The 15,031-nt window shown below is 37.8% G+C and overlaps 1 protein-coding gene across 2 annotated transcripts in view; it reads left to right on the plus strand.

Moving 5' to 3' along the window:
- The window catches only part of col11a1a (collagen, type XI, alpha 1a), a 166,563-nt gene that overhangs the window by 47,138 nt on the left and 104,394 nt on the right, over positions 1 to 15,031 (plus strand). Inside the window, exons 8-14 of one of the 2 annotated variants that reach the window (XM_036581520.1) lie at positions 271 to 564; positions 5,613 to 5,675; positions 6,564 to 6,605; positions 6,711 to 6,773; positions 9,771 to 9,845; positions 11,184 to 11,267; positions 13,482 to 13,538. In XM_036581520.1, coding sequence (XP_036437413.1) covers positions 271 to 564; positions 5,613 to 5,675; positions 6,564 to 6,605; positions 6,711 to 6,773; positions 9,771 to 9,845; positions 11,184 to 11,267; positions 13,482 to 13,538 — 678 coding nt within the window. The remainder of the gene's footprint in view (positions 1 to 270; positions 565 to 5,612; positions 5,676 to 6,563; positions 6,606 to 6,710; positions 6,774 to 9,770; positions 9,846 to 11,183; positions 11,268 to 13,481; positions 13,539 to 15,031) is intronic. The other variant, XM_036581528.1, reaches the window with a different exon arrangement.

The raw sequence follows: 15,031 nt of genomic DNA on the forward strand, positions 1-15,031 counted from the left end.
GAGATACGAGGTTTTCTTCCGACAACAGCGATATCTAATGCTACTATTATGGGAATACCTGAAATCTGGAGTCCTCACAGTCCAACCCTTGAGGCTAAATGGGACAAAGAAAGTTTCATCTTGCTGCTGTCCAAAATTCGACCTGCTTAATGTAATTAATTCATGTACATTCAGGCTAAATCCATGCATAGAGTAGCCTTACCTGCTTAACTAACAGCCTTATTCCCATTGCTCACTCATCCCCCTGCTGCATTGCTTGGCCGTAATAAGGCTGTGGAAGAGGAGATCGTGGATCACTTTGTACCAGAACCGGCCCAGACTGGGCTGGACCCCACGGACGGCCCAGAGCCCACCCAGCCCGTCGCCACAGGTGCAGACGCGTACGACTTTAAGGAGTATGACCTTAAGGAGTACGACGTGAACGAGCTTGACAAAAGTCAGTATGAGTTTGGGTACGATGAATTCGGCAACTTGGCCCCAAACCCTTCAGCCACTTACGAGGATGAGTTTGGGCTCGGAGTGCCGGCTGAAACTGATGTAGAGGAAACTCAAGTGGGCACGGACGTAAGTATCGCACCCCATCACCCGGGCAAACGAGGGGTGCGAGTGTTTTAGGGCTGCACAATAGGTGGATAGTTTATTGTTATTGTGATTATTGGCCTTATTGCAGAAGATATGCAGATGAGCCTGCTAACCAATTACGGTGTTGTGAGCATCCTGGCCAATCACAGCTCCAGATGAATTTCTGGGCATGTTTTGATGAATCAGGACATTCACATGATCCAGTAGTCTCACGATCTTGTAACAAGAATACACGTCTGGGGGGAACTTGTTAACCTCTTCAACTCCTTGGGACCACCGGTGGTTCCAAAACGCACTTCGTCATATTCTTCATAACTTTCATATTTCATAAGCTACATTCTAAAGGTGGGGGTCGTATGAGGCTGTAACTGTCTTCTTTCCAGTCAAACAGATGGGTGATGTAATTTTAAACCCTTATAATAAAAGAAGCTGAACTCACAGTTTTTTTTCTACTGAAAGTCGACCCATTTTTCCACAAATCTGGGCTATAAACTATAAACAGATGGCGTCTCTTCAGTGATCTGCTCTGTAAAAATTATTTTCATAAAATAATACAAAGAGCGTCTAAGATTTTTGGCTTTCAGCAGTAAATTGTAAGCATATAGCAATATGCGTGATCATAAAACATGTTCTGTTAATTCGAGGGGAGCTTTTACAAAAAAAAAAATAAATAAATAAATAAAAATTAACATGTATTTCATGCAATTACTGAATAATTTGCCTCATGATTTGGTCACGTAAATTCAGATGGACAAACCAAAATATACCCTGGTGAATGGTGCTGGATTGGAAATTTATCTCTAACAAGAATACGCTCCCTCTAAAACCCACTTTACAGGAAGGCTACCCTTTACAAATGGCTTGAAATTTGTTTGTTATTGATTATTTATAACGTCATAAACATCGTAATTAATGGACAGTTATAACACATTAATAAAAATGGCAACAGTGAACTGTTATATCTAATATCTGATGATGCTGACAAGTTCAGTTTTGGCCGATGGAGAAGACAAAGATCAGCAACCATCAGAGGTTTAATAGTATAGATGAACATGGGCTCACTGTTTGCCCTTTTTATTTAATTAAGGTGACCTCATTAATAGTCATTATTAAACTAACCATTCATAAACACCTTATAAACGTAGTCTTATTGTAAAATGATACCAGTAATGTTTATTTTTACTACAAGTTTTTTTTTTTATTTTACTGCGCTTACTTGTCATCCATGGGCTAACAAAAGCCTTGTTGTCCATTGGCCAGTGTTGACGAGCGCACCATCATCTACTACTTTGAGCTCCGACTAACGTCCATAGTACAATCAATAACACAAGCAAAACAGGCTAGATAGTGAAATGCTATCGTGAAAAGCTAAACGAAACTGTTTTCCTGTTTAAAGAGTTGTTTATGTTGTTTATTTTTACTGCATGTAATGTGTTCTCCTAACATGCGGCACACATCTACATCTAATTACAGTTTTGGGTGGACTTTTCAGCCATGCTAACTTACGTTACATCCATGGGCTAACAACAGGCTTATTGAGCACTCTGTCGCCCCCTGCTTTGAACTCATCACAAGGCAATGGACTAGTTTAGAAATTTTACGCTGTTTGTCCCCAACCTAAAAAGTCAACGTTCCCACTCACATTTAGCCCTAAATTTCTCACGGTTGCCCCCAGACGTTCTCGTTGTTAGCTTACATCTTGACCTGCTTGACTGATGATCCAGTAAATGTAAATATATTTATAAGACCAGTTTTTAACCACGTCCCGCCAAGGGCTCATCAACACAAGGCCTACAATTGCAATAAGTAGCAGTGTAATAAAAAGCATTACTCTGCTAATTCTCAATCACAATATGGTATTTTGTCCACATCATGCAATGTGCCACTTCATCCATATTGTGCAGCCCAAATGTTTGCATGTGTTTGCTGTTCCTCACTGTTGTAGATTTGGGGATCTTACAGACTCAAGGCTGTGGAATGTGAAGCTTGCCATGGTGAATCTGTCCTCATGTTGTTGCATTGAACCTGTGGGGTTTTGTGAAAGTGTTATAAATCAGGATTTCTCCAGCAAGGTTTGCTGGATAACTTAAGCCTAAACTGAGGACTGTCCAGTAGGAATGTTCCTTCAGATCATGGAAGTTTTGATAGGTGGGGCTGATCATTAAAGCCTTCTGCTAGGCCACTGTTCCCAATACTGCTATATTAATGGCCTTTTTTATCCCAAAATGCGCCCTAAGCCCTGTGGTCCCCCTCCAAGTCCACACTTTGGTGATGTGAGCACCCCTCTGAACACCTAAATGAGGAATTAGACATGCATGCGTAATAACAAATGCCTGATTTGTTTATCCCCTTAAAGTTCCAGGTTTATTTTATACTAAGGCTTATTATTCAGTAACTACAGGGACTTCAATGCAAACTAATGGAGCTATTCTTAGCTTATAGAAGTGTGTAATAAAGCTTTGGATCTGCCGACGGGCCCATGGCTTGTTAGGGGGTTAAGTAGAGTAACAGTAGTCAAGTATATAGGGTGATAGACTTGTGCTAGCTCATGTTAAAAACGATAGGTGTCCCTTAGCTGTTCAGGCTTGAGTATGGGCTTAAGTTATCTGGCTAACTTTGTCAAACTCCCCCCCAGGAGGAGCTAAACTGGTCCTAACTTCTTCTCCTTGGACTTGTTTCAGACTCTCACGCTCACAACATCTCTCTGTATGCATCGTAACACATTTCCACACACCTGCACGCAGCGCTGTTTTCCATGCTGTGAATGAAGTCATGTCCTGTCCAGCTCCTGGTTGTAACCAGCAGCCTGTTAGGACTCTATCTGCCCTGCTACCCCGAAGGCACGGCAATTACCCCATTCCAGAGATCCAGCTGTCTGTTCACACACGCCCTGCGCCCCACCTCCACCGAAAACAGACATTATTTACCCCTCCCCCCAACTCCCACCCCCCTACAGCTAAATCCTCCGCATACACACACGTTTGAACTACTATTTGTACTGTATCTTTCAGCCAGTACTTATATACATTAGTTATATACCGTACTTACATACTGTAGTATATACAATACTTACATACTGTAGTTATATACAGTACTTACATACTGTAGTTATATACAATACTTACATACTCTAGTTATATACAACATTTATGTTATGTAAAGTAGTTATATACAGTGCTTTCATACAGTAGTTAATGCAGTAGTTATATACAATATTTAACATATAGTAGTTATATGCAGTACTTACATACTGTAGTTATATACAGTATTTACGTACTGTAGTTATATACAGTGCTTATGTAAAGTAGTTATATTTAGTACTTACATACTATAGTTATATGCAGTATTTACATACAGTAGTTACATAGAGTATTTACATTCTGTAGTTCTATACAGTGCTTATGTAAAATAGTTATATACGGTACTTATATACTGGACTTATATACAGTACTTACATAGTGTAGTTATATAAAGTATTTACATACAGTAGTTATATACATAACTTAATGCAGTAGTTATATACAGTACTTATATACAATAGTTATATACAGTACTTACATACTGGACTTATATACAGTACTGACATACTGTAGTTATATACAGAACTTACTGCAGTAGTTATATACAGTTCTTACATACAGTAGTTATATACAGTACAGAGGCTGAGCCAACACAACAGAATGAAATTATTGGACATGAAGGTTTATACAGTGCTTAGAAGCAGTAGCTATATACAGGACTTACATTCTGTACCTTTATACAGTACCTACACACAGACGTTATATACAGTGCTTACATACAGTAGTTATATACAGTACAGAGGCTGAGCCAACACAACAGAATGAAATTATTGGACATGAATAGCTCCCCATATGTAGGTATTGTGATATAAACCGAGTTATTGTACAGTTTATGTTGCCATGGACAGGGCAATTAAAGAATTCTCTATAATAGGCCCGTTAAAATACACGCATAGTATGCTCTATGTAATGCATAATACAAAAGCACACACAGCAGTCATGTAAGTAAATATCACCTTGTAGTGCATACTGTATAAGTGAAGCACACTTTGTAGTATGCACACTGTAGTATGCATGTAGTCACATTGTCCTAAACAGTCTGCAGTGAACACACTGTAGCAGTTTACAGTCGAAGCGCACACACTGTCTGTCCAAAGAACAACAGCATGGCGGCCCATCTTAAAGCATTTAGTGTCCAGTTTATGCGTCTTACACCCTGTATCACCACTAACCTGGATTGCCATCTTTTCCCCTGCTGTCTCTCTCTTTACACAGTTTTTCAGTACACTATTTGCATGTAAGAAGATGAGTGTTTGTACAGATTTATGCAAAAGTTTGGGCACCCCTGGTCAAATCACATTTTATTGCTTTTTCTCATTGAAAACAAATCCTCTACAGAGAACACAGTTCTACACTATTTAATGTACAAATACTGTTTATTTGCTGAATTTAACAAATTGGGAAAAAATGGCCCTTAAAAAATTTCATTTAACAAATTAGTCTGTAAAAAATTGGAGTTATATTTCTTCCAATTTATGAAATTTGGCAAATAAATACAAATTTGCAGACATTTTTCGTTTTTAGCTTGTTCTCTATATGGAACTTTTTTACTTATTTGCAATTAGAAAATCAACAAAACATGCAATTTAATCTGGGGTGCCCAAACTTTTGCATATTTTGGATCTGTCCTCCATAGGGCATGTAAAATAAATTATTCATATTTACGGTTTTAATAGCACTATTGCTATTACTAAAAAAGAGCCACTGTTTTATACCCAAACCCAAATTTAGTGGCATCTTATTAAAAAAGATCAATATTTATAATACTGAGAGCACTGTCATTAATACAGAGCGATACAGGTGCTAATCCATATCCAAAACCAATTCTAGTGGCATCTTCTTCTTCTTGCATGCATACAAAGCCGACTGCAGTAAATAGCTTAGTCTAGTCCAGGCCTCCTGTGCTGCAGTGCTCTGGTGTTGACCTTTGGCCTGCTGTATGTCCTACAGGTCGGTGGAGGTGCTTTTCTGGGACAGAAAGGAGAGAAGGGAGAGCCAGCCGTCATCGAACCCGTAAGTTACTGCTTCAAGAGGAGCACATTGTTGAGAATAATGCTCTCCAGATACAGCTTGGCCCATTAATCCCTGTCCACTAACAAGGAAATGTGAAATTGGGTCTCAGGTCAGTGTAATGAGTATAAAACATACACTATGTTGTCCTACTTGATTTAATTAATGCTAGATGTATCTAACTGGCTCTTGACTTAGATGTACAGTTCTAAGGAAACAAACCTTCACCATTGGTCTTTGTATTATGTGGACAATCTTTAAAAAGCTTAATTCATTGTTTGAGACGTAAACAAAGTCATTGAGAGTAGTTTGGTGTGAAATTGTTCATTGTAGAGATCAGTGGTGCTGATAGGAACCAGGGGTCACCATGACTACAACACAAATATAGACATTTTATTTACTCTCCTGAACCACCAGAGAACCTACACGAGTCTTCTGAGTTTTATATGGGATGTTGTTGATGGTAAAATAGTGATAAATCTAAAAACATAAGTTTTTTTGACTATTTTACATTACGTCACCCTGCATGTACCTTTTTCTTCCATTAATGGATTTTAGACATGTTTTAGCCCAGAAACTTCCCAAAATAATCATAAACCAAGTGTATTCATGGCCATTTCATGTAATAACTGTCTGTGAGGGAGATTTGAGAGGCTTTAAACTCTTCAGACGTCTGGTTCCCATCACCACCACTGTGAGCAATTCTGAGATCCTCATCAAACCACTCTGAATGACTTTGTTTACATCTTAACTGTTTAATTCCCATTTGAAAACATATTGCACTGACATTACACTGAAATAGGTCATTTTGTTTTTCATGTGAATATCTTGCCTTCAGTCATGAATATGATTTAATTCATTTTATCCAACTATTTCCTTTCTTTGTTTTAGGGAATGCTGATCGAGGGGCCCCCAGGAGCGCCTGGTCCTGCTGTAAGTCATTGTTTTCGACTCTGCCCTTAACCAGGCCTTGGACTACTTTTCTGTTTGCACTGTGTCACTTAGTTTTAGATGTCTGACTTTGCTTTGGCTCTTTAGGGTCTTCCAGGACCCCCAGGTCTACAAGGTCCCCCAGGCCCACCAGGAGATGCTGGTGACAGGGTGAGTGTCTATTTTAGTCACTGTCCACTGCTTTGACCCCTGACCTGGGAATACAGTGTGTTAGATTCTTGGAAGAGGTCATTCCCAGGGCATTGGGTCAAGAATCTGGCAAATATCTGGCTAACTTTTCTTTTTGTCTTTTTATGTATATATAAAAATGGAAGGCCAAGCAATCATGAAATGCCCAGATAATGTTTATATTGCACAATAAAAGCACAAATCAACAGAAATACTGGAAGACAGGTGTATTTCTTGGCATTGAGGTGTAAAAAACATCTTGGAGAAGGCAAAAGCTCGTCAGGTTACTTGATAACAACAAACAGCACTAGCAATCTCTGTCCATGTGTTATTGTTTTTGTTGACAAAAATCTGGCGGCCAGATATATCTCTCCCAGAGTCTAGCTGGCAATGGCCTTAACAATGCAGCCTTATAGTGTATAGTGAAAAATAGCCCCTCTCTTGTCGGGGAATACAATTCTGATAGTGGATAATTTGTTCATGTTATCATCTCAGACAGACAAATTGATGTGATGACAGTCAAAAGTCAGTCAAAATTGTACCTAGATAAGTTCGCTGCCACTTATATTGTGATAGACAGATTGTTTATCTAAGAAAATGCTGTTGTCCTGTTGTGTCAAGACTGTTTTGTTCTGCTCCAGTATTGGCATGTCTGTAATTGATCATTGCTGTAGATCATTGCCGGGAGCGTTCTGACTCTGGCTGGAAAGCTGCTGTTAGTTTTAGTGTGGATTCTGCTGGCTCTCACAAACAGGCTCTGAATGAATAGTGTACACACAGGGAATACTAACAGCACTGGCAGTTAACTTGGCTGATCAAACATTAGGCAGGACAAAGGGACAGCACAACCATAGAGTTATACTCTTTTATACATTAGTAATATGGAGGTCATGTCAGTGATTATGTGGCTCCAGGTCTAGATACTAAGGGACTTTCTTTCTGTGCATTGCTCTAGATAAAGGCCTTGCCTTCCCAAATTTCTCCACCAAATGCCAATGTGTTCCCCCAAACACAAACTGAATAAAGGCCAGAATTATTTAATTAACACCATAATTCTACAACAAAAAGCATTATTACTTTCCACCATAGACTAGCTGTCCCCAGGAAACACCATCATTCTCTAACAAACACCATTGTTTTCTATCAAACACCATCATTCTCCACTAAACACTATCATTCTCCAGCAAACACCTTTACTCTCCAACAATCTCCAACAATCATTTTCTATCAGGTACCGTTATGATTCTCATGATTCTCCTTCAAACACCAACCTTTCCCTCCATACTATTACCAACATTCTCCACCAAACACAACGTTCTCCAACTTTTACAATTACTTACCAACAAACACCATCATTCGCCATCAAATATTTCCACCAAACACCATCATTCTCCACCAAACCCCATGATTCTCCTTCAAACACCAACCTTTCCCTCCATACCCTGACGCTTTCCAACTATCACCAACGTTCTCCACCAAACATCAACATTCTCTAACAATACGATTGTTCTCCAGCCAACACCATCATTCGCCATCAAAGATCTCCACCAAACACCATCATTCTCCACCAAACACAACGATCTCCAACTATTACAATTACTTACCAACAAACACCATCATTCACCATCAAATATCTTCACCAAACACCATCATTCGCCATCAAATATCTTCACCAAACACCATCATTCTCCACCAAACCCCATGATTCTCCATCAAACACCAACTTTTCCCTCCATACACTTACGCTTTCCAACTATCACCAACGTTCTCCACCAAACACGAATATTCTCCAACTATTACAATTACTTACCAACAAACACCATCATTCACCATCAAATATCTCTAGCAAACACATAACATTCTCCTACAAACAACATTATTCTCCACCAACCGCCTTTCTTTTCCAGTATTCTCCATGAAATAACGTTTTACACCAAGAACCGTCATTCTCCATCAGACACCAAAATCATCATTCCCCACCGAGCATCAGCGTTTTGGTGTAGTTTTAAAACTTCACATTTGAAGAAACAGCAGTCCAAATGAACCAGGCTGGATGAGGAAGAACGTTCTATAGACTTACCACACACTGGTAATACACACCACTCAATCGTCTGGGTTTGTTGATGTTTGGTGGGGAACATTGGTTCAGTGTGCTCTGAGTTAGGATAGCTGACTCTTCAGGGCCTCCTCTGTGTTCTTAATGATGTGCCAGAAGTGCTTGTTTCCTGTGTTTATTTAACTTTCATGGATCAGCTACAAAAGGAGCAAAGCTGTAAGAATATGGCGGTTTGATTTAGAGCAGGAGGTCACTAGAGGAGGTTAAGAAAAGTGTGTGTAAATCGAGCGCATGGGAAAGCCATGCGGGAGATGAAATGTCCTCATGTGTTTAAACATGTGTGGTCAGGTTTACTGAAAAATAAACAGGAGCTGTACAGTGTAAGTCAGAGTGGCTCCCTCAGAATGACGTTTTATTTTGTCGCTGAAAAAAATTCAAATTGACTTTAATAAATATCATTTTTATTTCTAAACAGCGCTAAACCAAAAAAGAGCCCAGTATTCTCACGTGTCTCCTCCTAAGTTTTAATAGCAGCCCCAGTTAAGTGACACACTGTGCTCAGATTTGGAAAGTTAATAACACCCATGTTTATCCGCTACTGAACTACATACAGGACCTCCATATGAAATTAACAGTTTCTTATGAAAAGCTAAAAGCATGTCATAATTTTATCTGATCCAGAAGTGTCTGATACAGCGTCTGATGTTATATCTCTTTTGGAATGTAGAAGAATCATCAATACATCTCCTTCAAATATCAACAAATCCATCAAATATCAACATTTCAGCAATAAGATTTTCCTCTGGCTACTTCCGTTCATCATGCTGTGAAATCTGCACAGTCATATTTCCTCAGTTTGACCTCAATTCACACAATAACTTATCTCACTCAATGATTTCTCTCTCTCTCTTTCTCTCCATCAGGGTCCTGCAGGACGTGCTGGTCTTCCTGGAGCGGACGGGATGCCGGGTCCTCCTGGTACCATGCTGATGCTGCCTGTAAAGAGCCTTTATCATTCACATTTCTGACCTCATTACTCTCCTCTGTAGCTACACATGCGTACTGTATGATGTGTAATTACTTTAAAAAGATATTATACAGATGAGAGTAACGTTTAAAGTATAAATCATGGTTTGATTTCACGTTGCAGTGCTTCGATATATAATATCATAGATCATAATACACTTAAAAATTCAGTTTAATTCTACTTGTATTCCATGATTAGTAATAACAGTTATTGTCACAGAGGAGAACAAAGAAAGTCTGGGTCAAGCTGAAAAGTCAAGCTGAAAACATACAGAAAATATGCAGGGCATGCCTAATATTATACAGTCAATATACAGTAAATACTGAATATTTTACAAGACATTTACAGGAAATACCAAATATTATAGGCCAGCGTGAAACATACAGTACATAATGAATATTATAAATGAAATATACAATACATACAAAATATTATACAAGAAACACACAGGAATTACAGAATATTATACGTGAAATATACAAAAAGTTGAGAATATTATACAGCAAATATACAGGATGTACAGAAAATGTTCAGGAAGTACTCAGTATGATACATTAATAAACAGGTAGTACCTAACAGGAAATATATAGAAAGTACTGAATATCATATACACAGGAAATACACAGGAAGTGCTGACTATTATACTGGAAATATACAGGATGTACTAAATATCGTACTGGAAATAGACCGGAAGTGCTAAATAATAAGTGGGAAATATACAGGAAGTACTGAATATCATAATGGAAATATACAGGATGTACTAAATAATAAAACTGAATTATACAGGAAGTACTAAATAATAATTGGGAATTTACAGGAAACCCAAAATATCTACTGTAATTCACTTTATTTATCTTTTCCTTTTATCATATTCTATTTTTCTGATCATTTAAATTTTTTTCTTTTACTCCTTTTCTAATTAATTAATTAATTAACTGAGTAAGTAAAGAATGTGCTAAATATTATACATGAAATTTGTAAGGCAAAAGAAAAGATGAACTTTAATTATCCTGAAGGAATATTTTGTGCCAACTTGCTCACAAATGTGAAGTATTGAAAAAGCACACAAATATACCTGTAATAAATAAAAATATAGATATAATATAATAAAAATAGTAAAAAATTACAAATATAAACTATACACATGCAAAATTCTGCATGTCAGCAGTGCTGAACATTATGTATGTAATATGCAGGATGTACTAAATAATTTACATAACATATATATGACTTACTGAACTGATTAGTTTTCATTGGACTGTGTTATTAATCGTTTGTTAACGATGTTTGTTTTTGTGTTGTGCTGTAGTTCCGTTTCGGTGGTGATGGAGAGAAAGGCCCGGTGGTCTCAGCTCAGGAGGCTCAGGCTCAGGCCATCCTGTCCCAGGCCAGGGTGAGTTCAGCAGGGGGCAAAACTGCTCGGGAACATTTTACAGCTGCCCCAGGCTGGGGAGGAGGGGCAGGAGCGTAAACTTTACAGCCTTTAGCTGAGAAGTGGAGAGGCGGGTCATGTAGAGGGGTAGTTTGAGAGAGGGAGTTTTTGGGAGGGGGCAGTTTGAGAGGGGATTACCCTGGGGGGCATTTCATAAAGCAGGATTTCTCTGTGAGGCTGAATAATTTTAGTGAGGATTGTCTAAAATCAGGGTTCCTCACCTCTTCTATTAGACGGGCTTGACTGCTGTAAGTTATCTGGCTCACTGAGAAAATCCTGATGTGTAAAATATGCACTACCATTTAAAAGTTTGGAATCACTTGCCATATCACCATTTATATTATGTTTTTAGAACTTAAAACTTAAAATATTATAACATATAAAAAACTATTTTTCAAAAGGTATTAAATAAATGTTATTAAAACTTCATTGTATTTTTTATGACTTTTTCAGCCATTTTAGAATCTTCTTCAGCTCTGTTTCCATCATTCTGGACACATCCAACATTTCTTCAGTTTTATTTTATTATTTATTTTATTATTTCTTGCAGCTTTTTTCTGAAACCTGTGAAATTGTACAGGATCTGCAGCCACACTGGTTTTATATTATTGAAAACATTCTAAACTTTTGAACATTCCAAACATTTGAAAATGCCAAACTTTTGATCACTGATTCTAAACCTTTGAACATTCCAAACTTTGAATATTGATTCTAAACTTTTGAATATTGATTCTTAACTTTTGAACATTTCAAACTTTTGAACATTCCAAACTTTGAATATTGATTCTAAACTTTTGAATATTGATTCTTAACTTTTGAACATTTCAAACTTTTGAACACTGATTCTGAACTTTTGCACATTACAAACTTTTGAACATTCCAAACTTTTGAACATTACAAACTTTTGAATATTGATTCTTAACTTTTGAACATTCCAAACTTTTGAACACTGATTCTGAACTTTTGCACATTACAAACTTTTGAACATTCCAAACTTTTGAACACTGATTCTGAACTTTTGAACATTCCAACTTTTGAATATTGATTCTTAACTTTTGAACATTGATACCAAACTTTAAAACATTAATTTTAAACTTTTGAATAGCAATTACAAACCCTCGAGCATTGAATCCAAACTTTTAATTATTGATTCCAAACTTTTAATTATTGATTCCAAACTTTTAATTATTGAATCCAAACTTTTGATTATTGATTCCATACTTTTTAATAGCAATTACAAACTTTTGATTCCAAACTTTTGAACATGGATTCCCTCTAGATCAGTTAAACTGAGCCTGACTTCCTTTCAGACTGAACATTTGCTCTCATAAACACACACAAACACCAGCTGTCTGGAACATCACTGGTACACATTTCACAGTTTGTTTTTTTGCTGTTGTTGTTAAAATGAGAGTGGAAAGGTAAAAATAGCAGTGAGGTTAACGACCCGCAGGTGGGATAAACCAACAGGTGTGTTAGAAGCTGGCAGAGAGAAATGAGGGTCTGTGTGTAAAAAGGGGGAGAAGCCTCATCCCCCAGCACAGAGACACTAACAGTACAGACAGAAGCCACAGCATTGTGTCTAATAATATTAAAAACATAATATTATATTATCACTCAAAAGGAGTTATGGAATGTTTGCTGAGTGTTTATGTTTGTTTATTTGTGTATGTTTATTTTAGTTCTTTGCTTGAGTTTGGGATGAATGTAGGTGTGTTTATTCTTGATTTTTTTGGTGTACATTGAAGTCATATATAGTTTGTTTTTGTTTTTGTGAATGGTATGTACGGACATCTGCAAAAGTTTGAACACCCCTGGTCATATGTTGATTTTTTGGAGTGAAAGTAAGTTAACACATCCTCTGCAGAGAGCACATTTAAATATGGCATATTAGAATAAAATGTGTATAATCTGCCATAACTTTTGCAAAGGCTACATTTTACATTTTATGTTTTTTTCAATTTCTTGTTAAATTCAGCAAATAAACAGTAGTTATGTATTAAAATGAGCAGAAGTGTGTCTCTGTAGAGGGTGTGTTCACTTATTTACACTTAAGAAATCAATAAAGAATGTAATCGGACTAGGGGAGTGAAAACCTTTGCATAACTGTATATATGTTTGTTTCTTTGTTTAGGGCATATTACAGTGGTTCTAACTGGTGTTTTTTCTCCACAGCTTGCTATGAGAGGTCCTCCCGGTCCAATGGGTCTAACTGGACGGTCTGGCCCTGTGGTGAGTGTCCAGTTTTCTCCCTCTCAGTGACCCAGAGTTTATGTTGCTTCCAAAAACATTAATATCTCTGACAGAAGAGATCTGCTCTGGGAAAAAAGCGCTCACTGTAAGTCAGTCACATGGAGAATTTTCCAGTTGTTATGTGTAGAAACTGTTCTCCATCTTTGCAACTGGCAGGTTTTTTTAACTACATTTATGGATGGGATAGCAAACACTTTCTCTTAGACACTTGAAGCTTCACCACAATTTTTCAAACTGCCGTTAATGCGCCATCATTGGAGCTCAGTACGCTTAGAGGAGAAAGCTAACTGCTAATTCTATTACTTCAACTAAGAGACACTCGCATTAGCTAGCATGACGGTCGCTGAATGATGGGGAGGAGGACCGTCCTACCAACAGAAAGAGTGAGAGAGAGAGAGTGAGGACAGTTATGCTCTCTTAAACTCCCAGGCACAGATGACTATGGCATCACTGAGAATCAACTCATGATCTCCCAGTGATAGGGTCAGAACTTGGGTTGCAGCCCACCGGAGCCCCTAATTTTATTCCAATTACAATTACAAAATATATATATATATATATATATATATATATATATATATATATATATATATATATATATATATATAGTCTGTATTTTTTATGCCCCGGTCAACTTGCATGTTTTGTTGGTTTTCTAAGTGGAAATAAGTTAATGCATCCGAATTATGGACAGTTGCACAGTTTCTATTTGCTGAATTGGGCATATTGGAAAATAATAAAACACGGAGAATAGAAAATGGTCCATAACTTTTGCTCAGGCCTCATTTCATGTTTTACTTTTTCCCCCAAAATGCCTAATTCAGTAAATAAAAACAGTAATAGTGCATTAAAATGTGCAGAAGTGTGTTCACTGTATCGGATGTGTAACTTATTTTCACTTCGAAAACCAACAAAACCTCATTTGACCAGGGGTGCCAAAACTTTTGCATACAGCTGTATGTAACGTACATAAAATTATAACATTACATCCATATAACAACAGTTACATGCATTACTGTAGCAATCTCCTCACACAGCAGACACACTTAACACTGAGCTCATACTTCATGTTTTGAGGCTAATAGTCTGCAGTGTAGCTCTGCTGTGTGTATAACTCTATCCGTCTAGCGTTCTGCGCTGTCGCTAAGTGCCTCTCTGCAGTCAGAGAGCTCTCTGTGTCTGCTGTGTTAAACAGGAGCACGTTTCGGGGGTCAGATACAGTTACTAATGACCATTCTGTCTCCCTGCTGCCTTTTCCCACCAAGTAATAAAAGCCTGAAAAATAGACCTGATCGTGAGTCAGCTCTTCTGGTTTAGGCCGCTGTACCTCTGAGACAGCGTTCTATCATCTGTGGCCGCTGTCATGCGATCCTCCGCCTTAACCACAGCTGATGCCACTTCAGGTCTGCGCTGCGGGGAATATCTCGCTTTCTTCTGGCTTTTATGGGCGCTCCTGTGAGCACTGTGAGGAG

This window comes from Colossoma macropomum, unplaced genomic scaffold (genome assembly GCF_904425465.1).
Source record: "Colossoma macropomum unplaced genomic scaffold, Colossoma_macropomum, whole genome shotgun sequence".
NCBI lineage: Eukaryota > Metazoa > Chordata > Actinopteri > Characiformes > Serrasalmidae > Colossoma > Colossoma macropomum.